General features: G+C 43.2%; 1 protein-coding gene across 3 annotated transcripts; it reads left to right on the top strand.

The window, feature by feature from the left end:
* The first annotated feature begins 662 nt into the window (after positions 1–662).
* LOC5505539 (putative ammonium transporter 3) lies at positions 663–17275 on the top strand. Of its 3 annotated transcripts, XM_048733257.1 has the most exons (8): positions 664–4073; positions 5175–5231; positions 5344–5436; positions 8103–8447; positions 9480–9880; positions 15078–15137; positions 16192–16268; positions 16484–17275. In XM_048733257.1, the coding sequence occupies exons 4-8, from the start codon at positions 8103–8105 to the stop codon at positions 17191–17193; spliced, it is 1593 nt and encodes a 530-aa protein (XP_048589214.1). In that variant the 5' UTR covers positions 664–4073; positions 5175–5231; positions 5344–5436; the 3' UTR covers positions 17194–17275. The 3 variants fall into 3 exon arrangements, with proteins under 3 accessions (XP_048589215.1, XP_048589214.1, XP_001626321.2); XM_048733258.1 differs by lacking the exons at positions 5175–5231; positions 5344–5436 and having other exon boundaries at positions 663–4073; XM_001626271.3 differs by lacking the exons at positions 664–4073; positions 5175–5231 and having other exon boundaries at positions 5252–5436.
* The last annotated feature ends 1447 nt before the right edge of the window (positions 17276–18722 follow it).

Here is an 18722-nt window from a genome sequence, read left to right as displayed (position 1 = left end):
TTGATACATTTCCTAGTTTATTCCTATGCTCTTGGTACATTTCCTAGTTTGAACCTATGCTCTTGGTACATTTCCTAGTTTGAACCTATGCTCTTGGTACATTTCCTAGTTTGAACCTATGCTCTTGGTACATTTCCTAGTTTATTCCTATGCTCTTGGTACATTTCCTAGTTTATTCCTATGCTCTTTGTACATTTCCTAGTTCGAACCTATGCTCTTGGTACATTTCCTATTTTGAACCTATGCTCTTGGTTCATTTTCTAGTTTGAACCTATGCTCTTGGTACATTTCCTAATTTGAACCTATACTCTTGGTACATTTCCTAGTTTATTCCTATGCTCTTGGTACATTTCCTACTTTGAACCTATGCCCTTGGTGCATTTCCTAGTTTGAGCCTATGCTCTTGGTACATTTCCTAGTTTGAACCTATGCTCTTGGTACATTTCCTAGTTTGAACCTATGCTCTTGGTACATTTCCTAGTTTGAACCTATGCTCTTGGTACATTTCCTAGTTTGAACCTATGCTCTTGGTACATTTCCTAGTTTGAACCTATGCTCTTGGTACATTTCCTAGTTTGAACCTATGCTCTTGGTACATTTCCTACTTTGAACCTATGCTCTTGAAACATTTCCTAGTTTGAACCTATGCTCTTGGTACATTTCCTAGTTTATTCCTATGCTCTTGGTACATTTCCTACTTTGAACCTATGCTCTTGGTACATTTCCTAGTTTGAACCTATGCTCTTGGTACATTTTCTAGTTTATTCCTATGCTCTTGGTACATTTCCTACTTTGAACCTATGCTCTTGGTACATTTCCTAGTTTGAGCCTATGCTCTTGGTACATTTCCTAGTTTGAACCTATGCTCTTGGTACATTTCCTAGTTTATTCCTATACTCTTGGTACATTTCCTAGTTTGAACCTATGCTCTTGGTACATTTCCTAGTTTATTCCTACGCTCTTGGTACATTTCCTACTTTGAACCTATGCTCTTGGTACATTTCCTACTTTGAACCTATGCTCTTGGTACATTTCCTAGTTTATTCCTATGCTCTTGGTACATTTCCTAGTTTATTCCTATGCTCTTGGTACATTTCCTAGTTTGAACCTATGCTCTTGGTACATTTCCTAGTTTGAACCTATGCTCTTGGTACATTTCCTAGTTTGAACCTATGCTCTTGGTACATTTCCTAGTTTGAACCTATGCTCTTGGTACATTTCCTAGTTTGAACCTATGCTCTTGGTACATTTCCTAGTTTGAACCTATGCTCTTGGTACATTTCCTAGTTTGAACCTATGCTCTTGGTACATTTCCTAGTTTGAACCTATGCTCTTGGTACATTTCCTAGTTTATTCCTATGCTCTTGGTACATTTCCTAGTTTGAACCTATGCTCTTGGTACATTTCCTAGTTTGAACCTATGCTCTTGGTACATTTCCTAGTTTATTCCTATGATCTTGGTACATTTCCTAGTTTGAACCTATGCTCTTGGTACATTTCCTAGTTTATTCCTATGCTCTTGGTACATTTCCTAGTTTATTCCTATGCTCTTGGTACATTTCCTAGTTTATTCCTATGCTCTTGGTACATTTCCTAGTTTATTCCTATGCTCTTGGTACATTTCCTAGTTTGAACCTATGCTCTTGGTACATTTCCTATTTTGAACCTATGCTCTTGGTTCATTTCCTAGTTTGAACCTATGCTCTTGGTACATTTCCTACTTTGAACCTATGCTCTTGGTACATTTCCTAGTTTATTCCTATGCTCTTGGTACATTTCCTAGTTTATTCCTATGCTCTTGGTACATTTCCTAGTTTGAACCTATGCTCTTGGTACATTTCCTAGTTTATTCCTATGCTCTTGGTACATTTCCTAGTTTATTCCTATGCTCTTGGTACATTTCCTAGTTTGAACCTATGCTCTTGGTACATTTCCTAGTTTATTCCTATGCTCTTGGTACATTTCCTAGTTTGGACCTATGCTCTTGGTACATTTCCTACTTTGAACCTATGCTCTTGGTACATTTCCTAGTTTGAACCTATGCTCTTGGTACATTTCCTACTTTGAACCTATGCTCTTAGTACATTTCCTAGTTTATTCCTATGCTCTTGGTATATTTCCTAGTTTGAGCCTATGCTCTTGGTAAATTTCCTAGTTTAAACCTATGGTCTTGGTACATTTCCTAGTTTATTCCTATGCTCTTGGTACATTTCCTAGTTTGAACCTATGCTCTTGGTACATTTCCTATTTTGAACCTATGCTCTTGGTACATTTCCTAGTTTATTCCTATGCTCTTGGTACATTTCCTAGTTTATTCCTATGCTCTTGGTACATTTCCTACTTTGAACCTATGCTCTTAGTACATTTCCTAGTTTATTCCTATGCTCTTGGTATATTTCCTAGTTTGAGCCTATGCTCTTGGTAAATTTCCTAGTTTAAACCTATGGTCTTGGTACATTTCCTAGTTTGAACCTACGCTCTTGGTAACAAGGGCTGGCGAACAATTTACATACAGACGTGTAAGACTTTCCGACATGTAGCGACCATGAGGATTAGCGCTACCACGAGGTGTAAGCGCGACCATGAGGGGTTAGTGCGACCATGAGGTATTATGGTCCAGTAATAAATTTCCCGATCTAGTAGATAATAATGGACCAGTAATAAACTTTCCGATTTAGTACAGATAATAATGGACCAGTAATAAATTTCCATATTTGGTAGATAATAATGGACCAGTAATAAATTTCCCGATTGAGTAGATAATAATGGACCAGTAATAAATTTCCCGATTTAGTAGATAATAATGGACCAGTAATAAATTTTCCGATTTAGTTGATAGTAATGGACCAGTAATAAATTTTCCGATTTAGTAGATAATAATGGACCAGTAATAAATTTCCCGATTTAGTAGATAATAATGGACCAGTAATAAATTTCCCGATTTAGTAGATAATAATGGACCAGTAATAAATTTTCCGATTTAGTTGATAGTAATGGACCAGTAATAAATTTCCCGATTTAGTAGATAATAATGGACCAGTAATAAATTTTCCGATTTAGTAGATAGTAATGGACCAGTAATAAATTTTCCGATTTAATAGATAATAATGGACCAGTAATAAATTTTCCGATTTAGTACAGATAATAATGGACCAGTAATAAATTTCCCGATTTAGTAGATAATAATGGACCAGTAATAAATTTTCCAATGTAGTAGATAATAATAGACCAGTAATAAATTTTCCGATTTAGTACAGCTAATAATGGACCAGTAATAAATTTCCCGATTTAGTAGATAATAATGGACCAGTAACAAATTTGCCGATTTAGTACAGATAATAATGGACCAGTAATAAATTTCCCGATTTAGTAGATAATAATGGACCAGTAATAAATTTTCCGATTTAGTACAGATAATAATGGACCAGTAATAAATTTTCCGATATTGTAGATAGTAATGGACCAGTAATAAATTTTCCGATTTAGTAGATAATAATGGACCAGTAATAAATTTTCCGATTAAGTACAGATAATAATGGACCAGTAATAAATTTTCCGATTTAGTACAGATAATAATGGACCAGTAATAAATTTTCCGATTTAGTAGATAATAATGGACCAGTAATAAATTTGCCGATTTAGTACAGATAATAATGGACCAGTAATAAATTTTCCGATTTAGTACAGATAATAATGGACCAGTAATAAATTTGCCGATTTAATACAGATACTAAGTGGATGACAAGTTGGCAACTTTCCAGACATCAGTATTATAATAGTATAAAATAGTAAAAAACTAAAAACACACGTCTCTTGGTCGCTAAGGGAAAGCCCAAGAAAAAGGTGTTGATAACAATCAAACGAAAAGTGAAAATAGGCAATCAGCGTTGTTCAAACTTTGCCTGAAATAAATCAATGCAGGTGATCCGTGCCTAAAGAGGTTCCCATGGCAACCGCTGCAACAGTGTGAAGTGTCGAAGAGACTCCTAAGCAGCTATGTGAGGATGTGTTTTTGTTAAGAGAAAACGTAGAGTCTAATAACAGATCTTTTCTACTTCCCTCTGAACATTAAGGTAAAGAGCGTATATTATTTCTTTTCTTACAATTGCTTGATAAATAATAATCAGATAAAAGCAGTTTCATTTTGTTTTTACTCTGCGCTATTTTCAATTTAAATTGTTACTTGGATAATTTTATATCATGCAATGATAAGAAAATAAAACGTATATCGTACATTCATAAATTGTTGCATTAACTTTTGACCATATGTCAAGATATAATAATATAGTAATACCAATACAGGAATATTGTCACAGAAATACTGTATCGAATCCGCCAAATACCTTGAAGAAATAAAAGTAAATATAACTTTATAACTTTCCCGTAACCCTCTCAATCGTGTTTACCAAAACCCTCAAAGACTATCTAAGCACATTTCAACCATCTGCCCAGTTTGCAATCACTTTGCTAGACTGTCATTTTTCTTAACGCCAGTTAAAATTATTTTGTTTAAATCTTAAACAATCAATTTGAGAAGAGTCCTACAAACTTAACAGCATGCAGATCTATTAGATTACTTACTGTCATCGGGCATATAATAGACATAATAATTTTTATCATCGACATTAAGCGTTACAAGCCACAAGCTTTATGTTGTTGTATTACACGTATCACAAATGGCCTTGGCGAAAGCTCATATGTGTACAATGTTAAAAACAGCTTTTACATAATACCTCGAATCTCCAATCCATTGAGGTTTCATCAACAGAAACTTTTTACTGGTTCTATAGAATTACGTAAGACGATCCAACTCAACTCCCCCTTCCCCTCAAGATAGAAGTGGAAGAGAATCTGTCCTCCGAATTTACCTACCCAGGCTCTTTTTAAGGGGAGGGGTTTGCCTTCTTTACAGCCTCTTTGACTAAAATTTTTTATGGTACTACTTAAACAAGGCGAGCAATCCTATCACCTTTTCCATAGAAATGTCTTGAGAATCCATATATATGAGATGGGAGGGCCTTTGGACCTAATGTTTTTAGGGGCTATTTGCACTGTGGCCTTCGCGATTTGTAACCACCATCTGTTCATAGAAATTTCTTGAGAATTCAAGCTAGATACAAAAAATGAAGGGATAACCACTTTCGGGGCATAATTTGACTAGTCTTATATTTCAGGACGCTATTTGCACTTGGTGAGTTGGAGCAATCACCTGCTCATAACGAATTATTCAGGTAACAGTACAGAGGGTGCTGTATGTAATGAATTGAATTGCGATCTTAATGGTAATGATATGTTTGTTCTCTTCTATTTTCACTTCACCGGTTTGTTATGCAAATTTTTTAGCTAAGTTTGCAAAGCCTTGTGAGGTGGGCGCACTTCTCATTCATCTCCGAGAGAAGAGAAGAGAGAACAGACAGTATCAGCCCATGCAAAAAAGTAAGATAATTATTTATTGCCACAATTAACAATTTTGTCGTCTCTAGACCTAATAGTTATCATATCTTATTTATTTTCCTTTTTTTTTCTCCCAAAAAACTATTTCTGTGTGGTTGTAAACAATGCCCAAATCTAAAGCACTTATGTTTATATGTTCAAGTTAGTATTCTAGTACACACTTCGAGGAAAGAACAACATAGAGTCACATTCCATTTAGTTTTTCTCAGGCATATTTCATTTGCGCAAACTGGCAAACAAATATAATTTCGACACCGTTTATCCACTGCTCAAATTGTCTTAAAAGCAAATAGTAATTTGTCTAAAGTCTATAATGTAGAACCGCGAGAAAGAAGTGTTTTTGACGTCGAAAATACGAGGAGTTCCTTACATTAATCATCTCATTACAGACTCCATTATTTATTTTGTGAAATAAAACATTTGTTTCACACCAGGGGTTGTATTTTTTGGAAGAGTTTCGCATAAGGCTTGATGGCGACATGCATTGTTAACCTCTCACGGAACACCGACGGCAAATCAGAAAACTTACAATTTTCCATAAATATGCAAATGCATATGTGCAAATGTATTTATTCGTTTTGCTAGTTGATATATCGCACGCTGACAGATATCGCACCAGTTTCCTTTACATATCCTTGGATGGTCTTAGTTACCGAAAGCAAGAAGCCGCATGGTAGTTTTAGGTCGCTCTTCAAAGTACGAGAAACCTTATGTCTTAGAGAGAAAACTTACAATTTTCCATAAATATTAAAGTGCAAATGTATTTATTCGTTTTGCTAGTTGATATATCGCACGCTGACAGATATCGCACCAGTTTCCTTTACATATTCTTGGATGGTCTTAGTTACCGAAAGCAAGAAGCCGCAGGGTAGTTTTAGGTCGCTCTTCAAAGTACGAGAAACCTTAGAGAGATTTTTATTTGCGAGATCCGAGCATTTTGGTTAAAAGAAATAGAGGAATGCGCACAATGAATTTCTTTATTCTTTCAAGACATTTAAAAAATATACGAGAAATATTGGGTATAATGTTGAAGGTAAATCATATCTAGTAATAATCTCTTCAAACGGCCAGCTCGCAGCGTTTGCCTAAAAACTCTTATTATAAAGCTTTATATAAAAAAGAAAGAAAAAGAAGAAACATAACTACAGCAAAAAGTGTGCTAGCATAGTGTGAAATTCCTTTTTGGAGGCGTCCGTTCGGGCTAACTTTTTCTTAATTCAAATAAGATCACTTAATGGATCAATAAAAAAGCAATCTAGATCTGTGAATCCTAGTTCTGAATGGGTAATTTCTTGTGATTTGTATTTATCATTAGCCTTTTCTTTGTCTTAAAGGATCTCGTTACATGAGAAAGTCCAGCGTAAAATATAACATGCAAAGTTGCAAGCGTTGTTGCGGTGTCGCAGGGAGGAGGTCGTTCTGAAAAGAGTAGAAGTTAGAAGAGTAATAATAATTCCAGAGTTCAATAAAATCTGACTAAATGCCAGTTGAGAGCTGGTTTCTACAATCAGCGACAAAACCTGTTGAAAATGACATCTAAAAAGTAGTCTTACTCAAATAATTTACAATATGGGGACTTTTTATTAATAACATCCCCCCCCTCCTATTCAGAATTGCTGTCTAGGGTTGTCAGTAAAAGAATCCAACATTGATTTGGTAGAGGGGGGTTTGGGAGAGGGAGAGGAGGATATCAAAGTCACTATGCTACGTTATTTAGATTTCCATCTGAAACTGCGTTTGATGCGTTAAAATTTTCAACAGTTTTGTCGCTGATTGTAGCCAATTGTGAGCTGGTTTCAAGTCAGATGTGAGCTGTTTTCTAGCCAGTTGAGAGCTGGTTTCTAGCTAGTTGTAAGCTGGTTTTCAGCCAATTGTGAGCTGGTTTCTTGCCAGATGTGAGCTGGTTTCTAGCCAATTGTGAGCTGGTTTCTAGCCAATTGCGAGCTGGTTCATAGCCAGTTGAGAGCTGGTTTATAGCCAGTTGTGAGCTGGTTTTCAGCCAATTGTGAGCTGGTTTCTAGCCAGATGTGAGCTGGTTTATAGCCAGTTGTGAGCTGGTTTATAGCCAGTTGTGAGCTGGTTTATAGCCAGTTGTGAGCTGGTTTATAGCCAGTTGTGAGCTGGTTTCTAGCCAGTTTTGATCAGTTTCTAGCCAGTTGAGAGCTAGTTTCTAGCCAATTGTGAGGCGGTTTCTAGCCAGATGTGAGCTGGTTTCTAGCCAGATGTGAGCTTGTTTCTACTAAGACGTGAGCTGGTTGCTAGCCCGTAGAGCGCTGGTTCACAGCCAGTTATGAGTTGGTTTCTAGCCAGTTTTGAACAGTTTCTAGCCAGTTGAGAGCTGGTCTCTAGCCAGTTGAGAGCTGGTTTATAGCCAGTTCTGAGCTGGTTTCTAGCCAATTGTGAGCTGGTTTATAGCCAGTTCTGAGCTGGTTTCTAGCCAATTGTGATCACTTTTTAGCCAGTGGAGAGCTAGTTTCTAGCCAATTGTGAGCTGGTTTATAGCCAGTTCTGAGCTGGTTTCTAGCCAATTGTGATCACTTTTTAGCCAGTGGAGAGCTAGTTTCTAGCCAATTGTGAGCTGGTTTCTAGCCAGATGGTTTCCATATTGTTCAACTCGGCCTCTAAACAGCTCATACTGGAATCCCCAGATGAATAAGTCCAACTTGACATCCGCGTCGCCGCCCGCGGACCAGAGAGATATCATCGTCCCGGATGATGCCACATGGATCCTGACCAGCGCATTTATCATCTTTACCATGCAATCGGGATTTGGACTGCTGGAAGCGGGAATGGTCTCCAAGAAAAACGAAACCAACATCATGGTCAAGAACGCTGTTGACGTCATCTACGGTGGCTTATCCTATTGGCTGTTCGGGTTCGCGTTTAGTTTTGGAGAAGGCGAGGGCACGAATGCGTTTTGCGGGGTGGGATACTTCTTGACAGACGCCGACGAGTACGAGATGGGAGATGTCTTCGCCAAATATTTCTTTCAGGTGATAATAATTATTATATTATACTATACTTACTATGCTATGCTATGCTATGCTATGCTATGCTATGCTATGCTATGCTATGCTATGCTATGCTATGCTATGTTATATTATATTATATTATCATTACAAATTATTCAAAATAGCGGCATCATTGTTATAACAACCAGGTGAGTCTATTAATCCTCAACAGCACCATCATCATCATTATCATCACCATCATTGTCATCATCATAATCATTATCATAATCATCATCATCATCAGCATTATCATCATCACCATCATCATCATCACCATCATTATCATCCATATGAAGAAAACGTTGTTTTGAGGGACTGGTACCGAGGACTCTTAAGTTTCTTTTCAGATACTTTTTCCATTGACCAAAGATGGTCACGGTCATTATTTTTCTCTTCTGATTACAAGACATAAAGTCTACGAAACACCTGCGGTACGGTAACTTTAAAAATTACAAGAATCATGCCGTTTTTCCAAATGAGGAATATATTATTTTCCTTATATAGAAGTGACCGCGTTTGGCAAAAACGACAATTTTTGGCTGAATTTTCTCGATATACATCATCATCATCACCATCATCATCATCATCATCCTTTTTTCTTAATCTGATCTTTATTTTGGTTATGATTATTATGATTTTAAACAAAACGTATTATTATTATTATCATCATCATCATCATCATCATGAACATCGCCACCAACATCATCATCTCATCACTACCATCATCTCATAACCACCATCATCTTATCATACCATCATCTCATCACCATCATCATCATCATTATCGTCACCACCACCATCATCTCATCACCACAATTACTACGTCAAAAATATAATTGTCATAACTAGAAACATACATACGATAGTTATCATCAAGGACACCACCATCATCACAATCATCAGCATCAACGACATTTTGACGATTTTGACCAACACTACCATCATCAAAATCAATTTGTTTTCCCTATTCACGTCTAATCCCTTTAACTCATACACCCATCCATTTGCTGTCAGCTCTCATTCGCAACCACTTCTACCACCATTGTGTCCGGCGCAATGGCCGAGCGCGTAAACTTGAAAGCGTACACTCTCTTCTCATTCATCAACACGCTGAGCTTCTCCTTCCCTGCGCATTGGATCTGGGCGAAGACAGGCTGGCTTAAGAAGATGGGAGCTATTGACGTGGCAGGATGTGGGCCCGTGCACCTGGTAGGGGGTGTCAGCGGTCTCGTGGCGACGCTCATGCTGAAGCCACGCACAGGGAGGTATGATGATCAGGGGCGGCCCAAGCCCCTCAAGATGGCATCCCCTACAAACGTGCTCCTCGGTACGTTTATGCTGTGGTGGGGCTGGCTTGGATTCAACTGCGGAAGCACGTTTGGGATCACAGGAGGGAAGTGGAAACTCGCTTCTAGGTAGGGAGGAATTTTTCGTTAATTTAAAGGATAAGGACAGGGAGTGATTACCATGACTAGAGGATAGGGAGTGATCACCTTCACTAGGGGATAGGGGGTGATTACCACGACTAGGGGATAGGGGCTGATTACCATGACTAGGGGATAGGGAGTGATCACCTTGACTAGGGGATAGGAGCTGATCACCTTGACTAGGGGATAGGAGCTGATTACCATGACTAGGGGATAGGGGGTGATTACCATGACTAGGGGATAGGAGCTGATTACCATGATTAGAGCATAGGGGGTGATTACCATGGCTAGGGTTTAGGGGGTGATTACCACGACTAGGGGATAGGGGCTGATTACCATGACTAGGGGGTAGGGGCTGATTACCATGACAAGAAGATAGGGGGTGATTACCATGACTAGGGCATAGGGGGTGATCACCATGACTAGGGGATAGGGGGTGATTACCATGACTAGGGGATAGGGGCTGATTACCATGACTAAGGCATAGGGGCTGATTACCATGACAAGGGGATAGGGGGTGATTACCATGACTAGGGGATAGGGGGTGATTACCATGACTAGGGGATAGGGGTTGATTACCATGACAAGGGGATAGGGGGTGATTACCATGACTAGGGGATAGGGGGTGATTACCATGACTAGGGGGTAGGGGGTGATAACCATTACTAGGGGATAGGGGCTGATTACCATGACTAGGGGATAGGGGCTGATTACCATGACTAGGGGTTAGGGGCTGATTACCATGACTAGGGGGTAGGGGGTGATTACCATGACAAGGGGGTAGGGGGTGATTACCATGACTAGGGGATAGGGGGTGATTACCATGATTAGGGGGTAGTGGGTGATTACCATGACTAGGGGATAGGGGCTGATTACCATGACTAGGGGGTAGGGGCTGATTACCATGACTAGGGGGTAGGGGCTGATTACCATGACTAGGGGGTAGGGGGTGATTACCATGACTAGGGGAGAGGGGGTGATTACCATGACTTGGGGGTAGGGGGTGATTACCATGACTAGGGGATAGGGGCTGATTACCATGACTAGGGGATAGGGGCTGATTACCTTGACTAGGGGATAGGGGCTGATTACCATGACTAGGGGGTAGGGGGTGATTACCATGACAAGGGGGTAGGGGCTGATTACCTTGACTAGGGGGTAGGGGGTGATTACCATGACAAGGGGGTAGGGGCTGATTACCATGACTAGGGGGTAGGGGGTGATTACCATGATTAGGGGGTAGTGGGTGATTACCATGACTAGGGGATAGGGGCTGATTACCATGACTAGGGGGTAGGGGCTGATTACCATGACTAGGGGGTAGGGGCTGATTACCTTGACTAGGGGATAGGGGCTGATTACCATGACTAGGGGGCAGGGGCTGATTACCATGACAAGGGGATAGGGGCTGATTACCATGACTAGGGGATAGGGGGTGATTACCTTGACTAGGGGGTAGGGGCTGATTACCATGACAAGGGGGTAGGGGTGATTACCATGACTACGGGGTAGGGGGTGATTACCATGACTAGGGGGTAGGGGGTGATTACCATGACTAGGGGGTAGGGGCTGATTACCTTGACTAGGGGGTAGGGGCTGATTACCATGACTAGGGGGCAGGGGCTGATTACCATGACAAGGGGATAGGGGCTGATTACCATGACAAGGGGGTAGGGGTGATTACCATGACTACGGGGTAGGGGGTGATTACCATGACTAGGGGGTAGGGGGTGATTACCATGACTAGGGGGTAGGGGGTGATTACCTTGACTAGGGGATAGGGGCTGATTACCATGACTAGGGGGCAGGGGCTGATTACCATGACAAGGGGATAGGGGCTGATTACCATGACTAGGGGATAGGGGGTGATTACCTTGACTAGGGGGTAGGGGCTGATTACCATGACAAGGGGGTAGGGGTGATTACCATGACTACGGGGTAGGGGGTGATTACCATGACTAGGGGGTAGGGGGTGATTACCATGACTAGGGGATAGGGGCTGATTACCATGACTAGGGGATAGGGGGTGATTACCTTGACTAGGGGGTAGGGGCTGATTACCATGACAAGGGGGTAGGGGTGATTACCATGACTACGGGGTAGGGGGTGATTACCATGACTAGGGGGTAGGGGGTGATTACCATGACTAGGGGATAGGGGCTGATTACCTTGACTAGGGGGTAGGGGCTGATTACCTTGACTAGGGGGTAGGGGCTGATTACCTTGACAAGGGGATAGGGGGTGATTACCATGACTAGGGGATAGGGGGTGATTACCATGACTAGGGGATAGGGGTTGATTACCATGACAAGGGGATAGGGGGTGATTACCATGACTAGGGGATAGGGGGTGATTACCATGACTAGGGGGTAGGGGGTGATAACCATTACTAGGGGATAGGGGCTGATTACCATGACTAGGGGATAGGGGCTGATTACCATGACTAGGGGTTAGGGGCTGATTACCATGACTAGGGGGTAGGGGGTGATTACCATGACAAGGGGGTAGGGGGTGATTACCATGACTAGGGGATAGGGGGTGATTACCATGATTAGGGGGTAGTGGGTGATTACCATGACTAGGGGATAGGGGCTGATTACCATGACTAGGGGGTAGGGGCTGATTACCATGACTAGGGGGTAGGGGCTGATTACCATGACTAGGGGGTAGGGGGTGATTACCATGACTAGGGGAGAGGGGGTGATTACCATGACTTGGGGGTAGGGGGTGATTACCATGACTAGGGGATAGGGGCTGATTACCATGACTAGGGGATAGGGGCTGATTACCTTGACTAGGGGATAGGGGCTGATTACCATGACTAGGGGGTAGGGGGTGATTACCATGACAAGGGGGTAGGGGCTGATTACCTTGACTAGGGGGTAGGGGGTGATTACCATGACAAGGGGGTAGGGGCTGATTACCATGACTAGGGGGTAGGGGGTGATTACCATGATTAGGGGGTAGTGGGTGATTACCATGACTAGGGGATAGGGGCTGATTACCATGACTAGGGGGTAGGGGCTGATTACCATGACTAGGGGGTAGGGGCTGATTACCTTGACTAGGGGATAGGGGCTGATTACCATGACTAGGGGGCAGGGGCTGATTACCATGACAAGGGGATAGGGGCTGATTACCATGACTAGGGGATAGGGGGTGATTACCTTGACTAGGGGGTAGGGGCTGATTACCATGACAAGGGGGTAGGGGTGATTACCATGACTACGGGGTAGGGGGTGATTACCATGACTAGGGGGTAGGGGGTGATTACCATGACTAGGGGGTAGGGGCTGATTACCTTGACTAGGGGGTAGGGGCTGATTACCATGACTAGGGGGCAGGGGCTGATTACCATGACAAGGGGATAGGGGCTGATTACCATGACAAGGGGGTAGGGGTGATTACCATGACTACGGGGTAGGGGGTGATTACCATGACTAGGGGGTAGGGGGTGATTACCATGACTAGGGGGTAGGGGGTGATTACCTTGACTAGGGGATAGGGGCTGATTACCATGACTAGGGGGCAGGGGCTGATTACCATGACAAGGGGATAGGGGCTGATTACCATGACTAGGGGATAGGGGGTGATTACCTTGACTAGGGGGTAGGGGCTGATTACCATGACAAGGGGGTAGGGGTGATTACCATGACTACGGGGTAGGGGGTGATTACCATGACTAGGGGGTAGGGGGTGATTACCATGACTAGGGGATAGGGGCTGATTACCATGACTAGGGGATAGGGGGTGATTACCTTGACTAGGGGGTAGGGGCTGATTACCATGACAAGGGGGTAGGGGTGATTACCATGACTACGGGGTAGGGGGTGATTACCATGACTAGGGGGTAGGGGGTGATTACCATGACTAGGGGATAGGGGCTGATTACCTTGACTAGGGGGTAGGGGCTGATTACCTTGACTAGGGGGTAGGGGCTGATTACCTTGACTAGGGGATAGGGGTGATTACCATGACAAGGGGGTAGGGGTGATTACCATGACTACGGGGTAGGGGGTGATTACCATGACTAGGGGGTAGGGGGTGATTACCATGACTAGGGGGTAGGGGCTGATTACCTTGACTAGGGGATAGGGGGTGATTACCATGACTAGGGGATAGGGGGTGATTACCATGACGAGGGGGTAGGGGTGATTACCATGACTACGGGGTAGGGGGTGATTACCATGACTAGGGGATAGGGGGTGATTACCATGACTAGGGGATAGGGGGTGATTACCATGACAAGGGGGTAGGGGTGATTACCATGACTACGGGGTAGGGGGTGATTACCATGACTAGGGGGTAGGGGGTGATTACCATGACTAGGGGGTAGGGGCTGATTACCATGACTAGGGGGCAGGGGCTGATTACCATGACAAGGGGATAGGGGCTGATTACCATGACTAGGGGATAGGGGGTGATTATAAAAAGTAATTGGGTAGCACAAGGGAAATTTAGTGATTAAGTGTCCCCGCAACCAAGGGATGATTAGCTGAAGTCCCAACGCCACTGGCGAAACTAAATTTCCTTCATCATTAATGGATGAGGGTAATTTAGAAACTAAACCTTCGTCATCATTTATGCATGAGGGCAATTTAAAACCGTAGAGGTGATCGTCCCTCAGAGAACAAAAGAATCCAAGGTGATCATGGTATTGCCATGGTTCTGATGAGGTGATCACGGTATTACCATGGTTCAGATGAGGTGATCATGGTATTACCATGGTTCTGATGAGGTGATCATGGTATCACCATGGTTCTGATGAGGTGATCATGGTATTACCATGGTTCAGATGAGGTGATCATATTATTACCATGGTTCTGATGAGGGGATCATGGTATTACCATGGTTCTGATGAGGGGATCATGGTATTACCATGGTTCTGATGAGGTGATCATGGTATTACCATGGTTCTGATGAGGGGATCATGGTATTACCATGGCTAAGGTTCTAATGAGTGTGATAGCAAGGGTCAAACATATCCTTAACATATCTCACATAGGTAAAGATCTAAATGCTATGGTAGCCACATATTGTCTACAAAGGAATCATTTTAAGTCACCATCAAGAATCACTACTACCTTCTTCGCAACATTTAAACTCTACTCCTAACTAAGATAAAGACATACACACTTCTTGTTATATGTTTTTGCCGTGATCTGATGCGTATTATTTCCCCCAGGTCTGCAGTGGTTACTCTGAATGGTTCTATAGGAGGTGGTATAAGCGGGATGGTATATAGGTCAGTGTCAAATTCTTAAGCGCAAGAACGTTGTGGATAACATTTTATGCACGGGATTTTAATCTGTTCATCAAATTTGTTGTCGGTTGCATATGTACCGCGTGAAACCTGACTGATGTGACTGACATCAATGACTGACTGACTGACATCAATGACTGGCTGACTGACTGACTGACTGACTGACTGACATCAATGACTGACTGACTGACTGACTGACTGACTGACTGACTGATAGACTGACTGACTTACATCAATGACTGACTGACTGACTGACTGACTGACTGACTGACTGACTGACTGACTGACTGACTGACTGACTGACTGACTGACTGACTGACTGACTGACTGACTGACTGACTGACTGACTGACTGACTGACTGACTGACTGACTGACTGACTGACTGACTGACTGACTGACTGACTGACTGACTGACTGACTGACTGACTGACTGACTGACTGACTGACTGACTGACTGACTGACTGACTGACTGACTGACTGACTGACTGACTGACTGACTGACTGACTGACTGACTGACTGACTGACTGACTGATAGTTCAATTAGGTATTCCTATTAGACTCGAACCAATGCTACTAATTCCGCTTAATTGCAAGGACTCATTCTCGTAACAATATTAAAGATAACTACAGAAGATGATAACGATAAAAGTACTTAAAAGTTAAAAGCCTCCTTGAATTGGAAAGTTTTAAGTTGAATTAAGTTGAAAATCTGACGTATTTGTACTGTTACTTATTCCATAGCCTTGGCGCGGCTAGTTTAAACGAGTGGCCACCAAGGAGTAACAAAGGACTTTATTCTAGGTAGTTGGAGCTTGAATAGCTCCACTACTATTTTAGCAAGTTCGTTTAAATATCCTGATGCAAGTCCGTGAAAAGCTTTGTACGTCAATAGTAATAATACCTTGAATTTTACTCTATACTCAACGAGAATCATCGTCAGACAACCAAACAAAGAAACCCATCGTGTAGTTTAAGGAGACAGTCATGTGTCATCAGTAGTATTTTTTTTCGAATTTATTCTTGTTTCTTGTAGCTACCTCTTCCATAAGAACAAGCTGCTGATTGACACATTTGCCACAGGAATCCTGGGCGGTTTAGTCAGCATTACAGGTAATTCCTATAGCCACCCTCCCAACTATCATCCCCACCCTCTCCTCCCTTCGTAAAGCCTGTCTTGACCACAACCAGGAAGCCCCTCCACCAACCCCACCACTTGAATCTCCCTCCCCCCTTCTTCCCTTTAATCCCCTCGTACTCAAATCCCCATCGGCTTTAATTCCAATCCGCTCCTGCTAATACAACCGAGACTCACTTATTCTCCCCAGCTATCTGCGCTATTGTTCGCCCATGGGAGGCCATTCTGATTGGTGCTATCGGTGGCGCCATCGCTTGTGGTGGCTGCTCTCTGCTGAACAGACTTCGTATTGATGACCCTGTTGGGTGCGTTCCCACTCACTTCTTCGCCTCGGTCTGGGGGCTAATAGTAGTCGGACTCCTCGTGGAGAAAGACTCTCTCATGGACTTGTCCAAGGAGTACGGCGTGCTCAAGGGAGGCAGCTGGCGTCTCTTAGGGGCACAGCTCCTGGCTATTGTCTGCATCAGTGTGTGGTCAGCGGTCATGACCTTTGTGATGCTCTGCGGGGTGGACCGCGTGGTCAAGTTAAGGATGCCGCTGATCATGGAGCTCGAGGGGGCGGATAAATGGGAGCATGGGATTCGAAGCGAGGAGGAACAGTATATAGATCAAGAGCTAGTCAAGCAGAAGGCGACAGAGGAAGCGGCGACCAAGAAAGGCGTTGACAACCACGCCTTGACTCAAGACGAAGGGGTACCAGCGGGGGGTTATCACACCGCTAACATGGACACTAGTACCGCAGACAACATGATAGACGTTAGTTGCGAGGGAGAGTCAGGTCAAGTCAAGAAAGGGATAGGCGGTGTGCATGCGGGACGAGCTCTAGAGACGAGAGGGACGAGGCGAGCAGCATCCATTAGTGAAGAGCCTGGATGCCAGTCCCTCTCATTTGGGCAGTGAAGCACTACCAGCACACCACTAGTCGCTACAACATCAGTCCGTACTCCTTCATCATCAGTCCGTACTCCTTCATCATCAGTCCGTACTCCCTTATCATCAGTCCCTAATCCTTCATCATCAGTCCGTACTCCTTCATCATCAGTCCGTACTCCTTCATCATCAGTCCGTACTCCTTCATCATCAGTCCGTACTCCTTCATCATCAGTCCGTACTCCCTTATCATCAGTCCCTAATCCTTCATCATCAGTCCGTACTCCTTCATCCTCAGTCCCCACTCCTTCATCATCAGTCCGTACTCCTTCATCATCAGTCCGTACTCCTTCATCATCAGTCCGTACTCCTTCATCATCAGTCCGTACTCCTTCATCATCAGTCCGTACTCCTTCATCATCAGCCCGTACTCTTTCATCATCAGTCCCTAATCCTTCATCATCAGTCCCTACCCCTTCATCATCAGTCCCTAATCCCTTCATCATCAGTCCCTAATCCCTTCATCATCAGTCCCTAATCCCTTCATCATCAGTCCGTACTCCTTCATCATCAGTCCCTAACCCTTCATTATCAGCCCCTAATCCCTTCATCATCAGTCCCTAATCCCTTCATCATCAGTCCCTAATCCCTTCATCATCAGTCCGTACTCCTTCATCATCAGTCCCTACTCCATCATCAGTCCGTTCTCCTTCATCATCAGTCCGTACTCCTTCATCATCAGTCCGTACTCCTTCATCATCAGTCCGTACTTCTTCATCATCAGTCCGTACCCCTTAATCATCAGTCCCTACCCCTTCATCATCAGTCCATACTCCTTCATCATCAGTCCGTACTCCTTCATCATCAGTCCGTACTCCTTCATCATCAGTCCGTACTCCTTCATCATCAGTCCGTACTCCTTCATCATCAGTCCGTACTCCTTCATCATCAGTCCCTACTCCTTCATCATCAGTCCCTACTCCTTCATCATCAGTCCGTACTCCTCCATCATCAGTCCCTAATCCTTCATCATCAGTCCCTACTCCTTCATCATCAGTCCCTAATCCTTCATCATCAGTCCCTACCCCTTCATCATCAGTCCCTAATCCCTTCATCATCAGTCCCTAATCCCTTCATCATCAGTCCCTAATCCCTTCATCATCAGTCCGTACTCCTTCATCATCAGTCCCTACTCCTTCATCATCAGTCCGTACTCTTCATCATCAGTCCGTACTCCTTCATCATCAGTCCGTACTCCTTCATCATCAGTCCGTACTCCTTCATCATCAGTCCGTACTCCTTCATCATCAGTCCCTAATCCTTCATCATTAGTCCGTACTCCTTCATCATTAGTCCGTACTCCTTCATCATCAGTCCGTACTCCTTCATCATCAGTCCCTAATCCCTTCATCATCAGTCCGTACTCCTTCATCATCAGTCCGTACTCCTTCATCATCAGTCCCTACTCCTTCATCATCAGTCCCTACTCCTTCATCATCAGTCCCTACCCCTTCATCATCAGTCCCTAATCCTTCATCATCAGTCCCTAATCGCTTCAT

Source organism: Nematostella vectensis, chromosome 10 (genome assembly GCF_932526225.1).
Source record: "Nematostella vectensis chromosome 10, jaNemVect1.1, whole genome shotgun sequence".
Lineage (NCBI taxonomy): Eukaryota > Metazoa > Cnidaria > Anthozoa > Actiniaria > Edwardsiidae > Nematostella > Nematostella vectensis.
This window is presented reverse-complemented; position numbering and strand designations above follow the sequence as displayed.

What these genes read in the sequence shown, in the direction of transcription:
- LOC5505539 (XM_048733258.1), top strand. Translation starts at nt 8,103, where the DNA reads ATGAATAAGTCCAACTTGACATCCGCGTCGCCGCCCGCGGACCAGAGA. An exon ending in ATAAGCGGGATGGTATATAG is followed by an intron (nt 15,138 to 16,191) that starts GTCAGTGTCAAA and finishes TGTTTCTTGTAG; the next exon opens with CTACCTCTTCCATAAGAACA. An exon ending in CGGTTTAGTCAGCATTACAG is followed by an intron (nt 16,269 to 16,483) that starts GTAATTCCTATA and finishes TATTCTCCCCAG; the next exon opens with CTATCTGCGCTATTGTTCGC.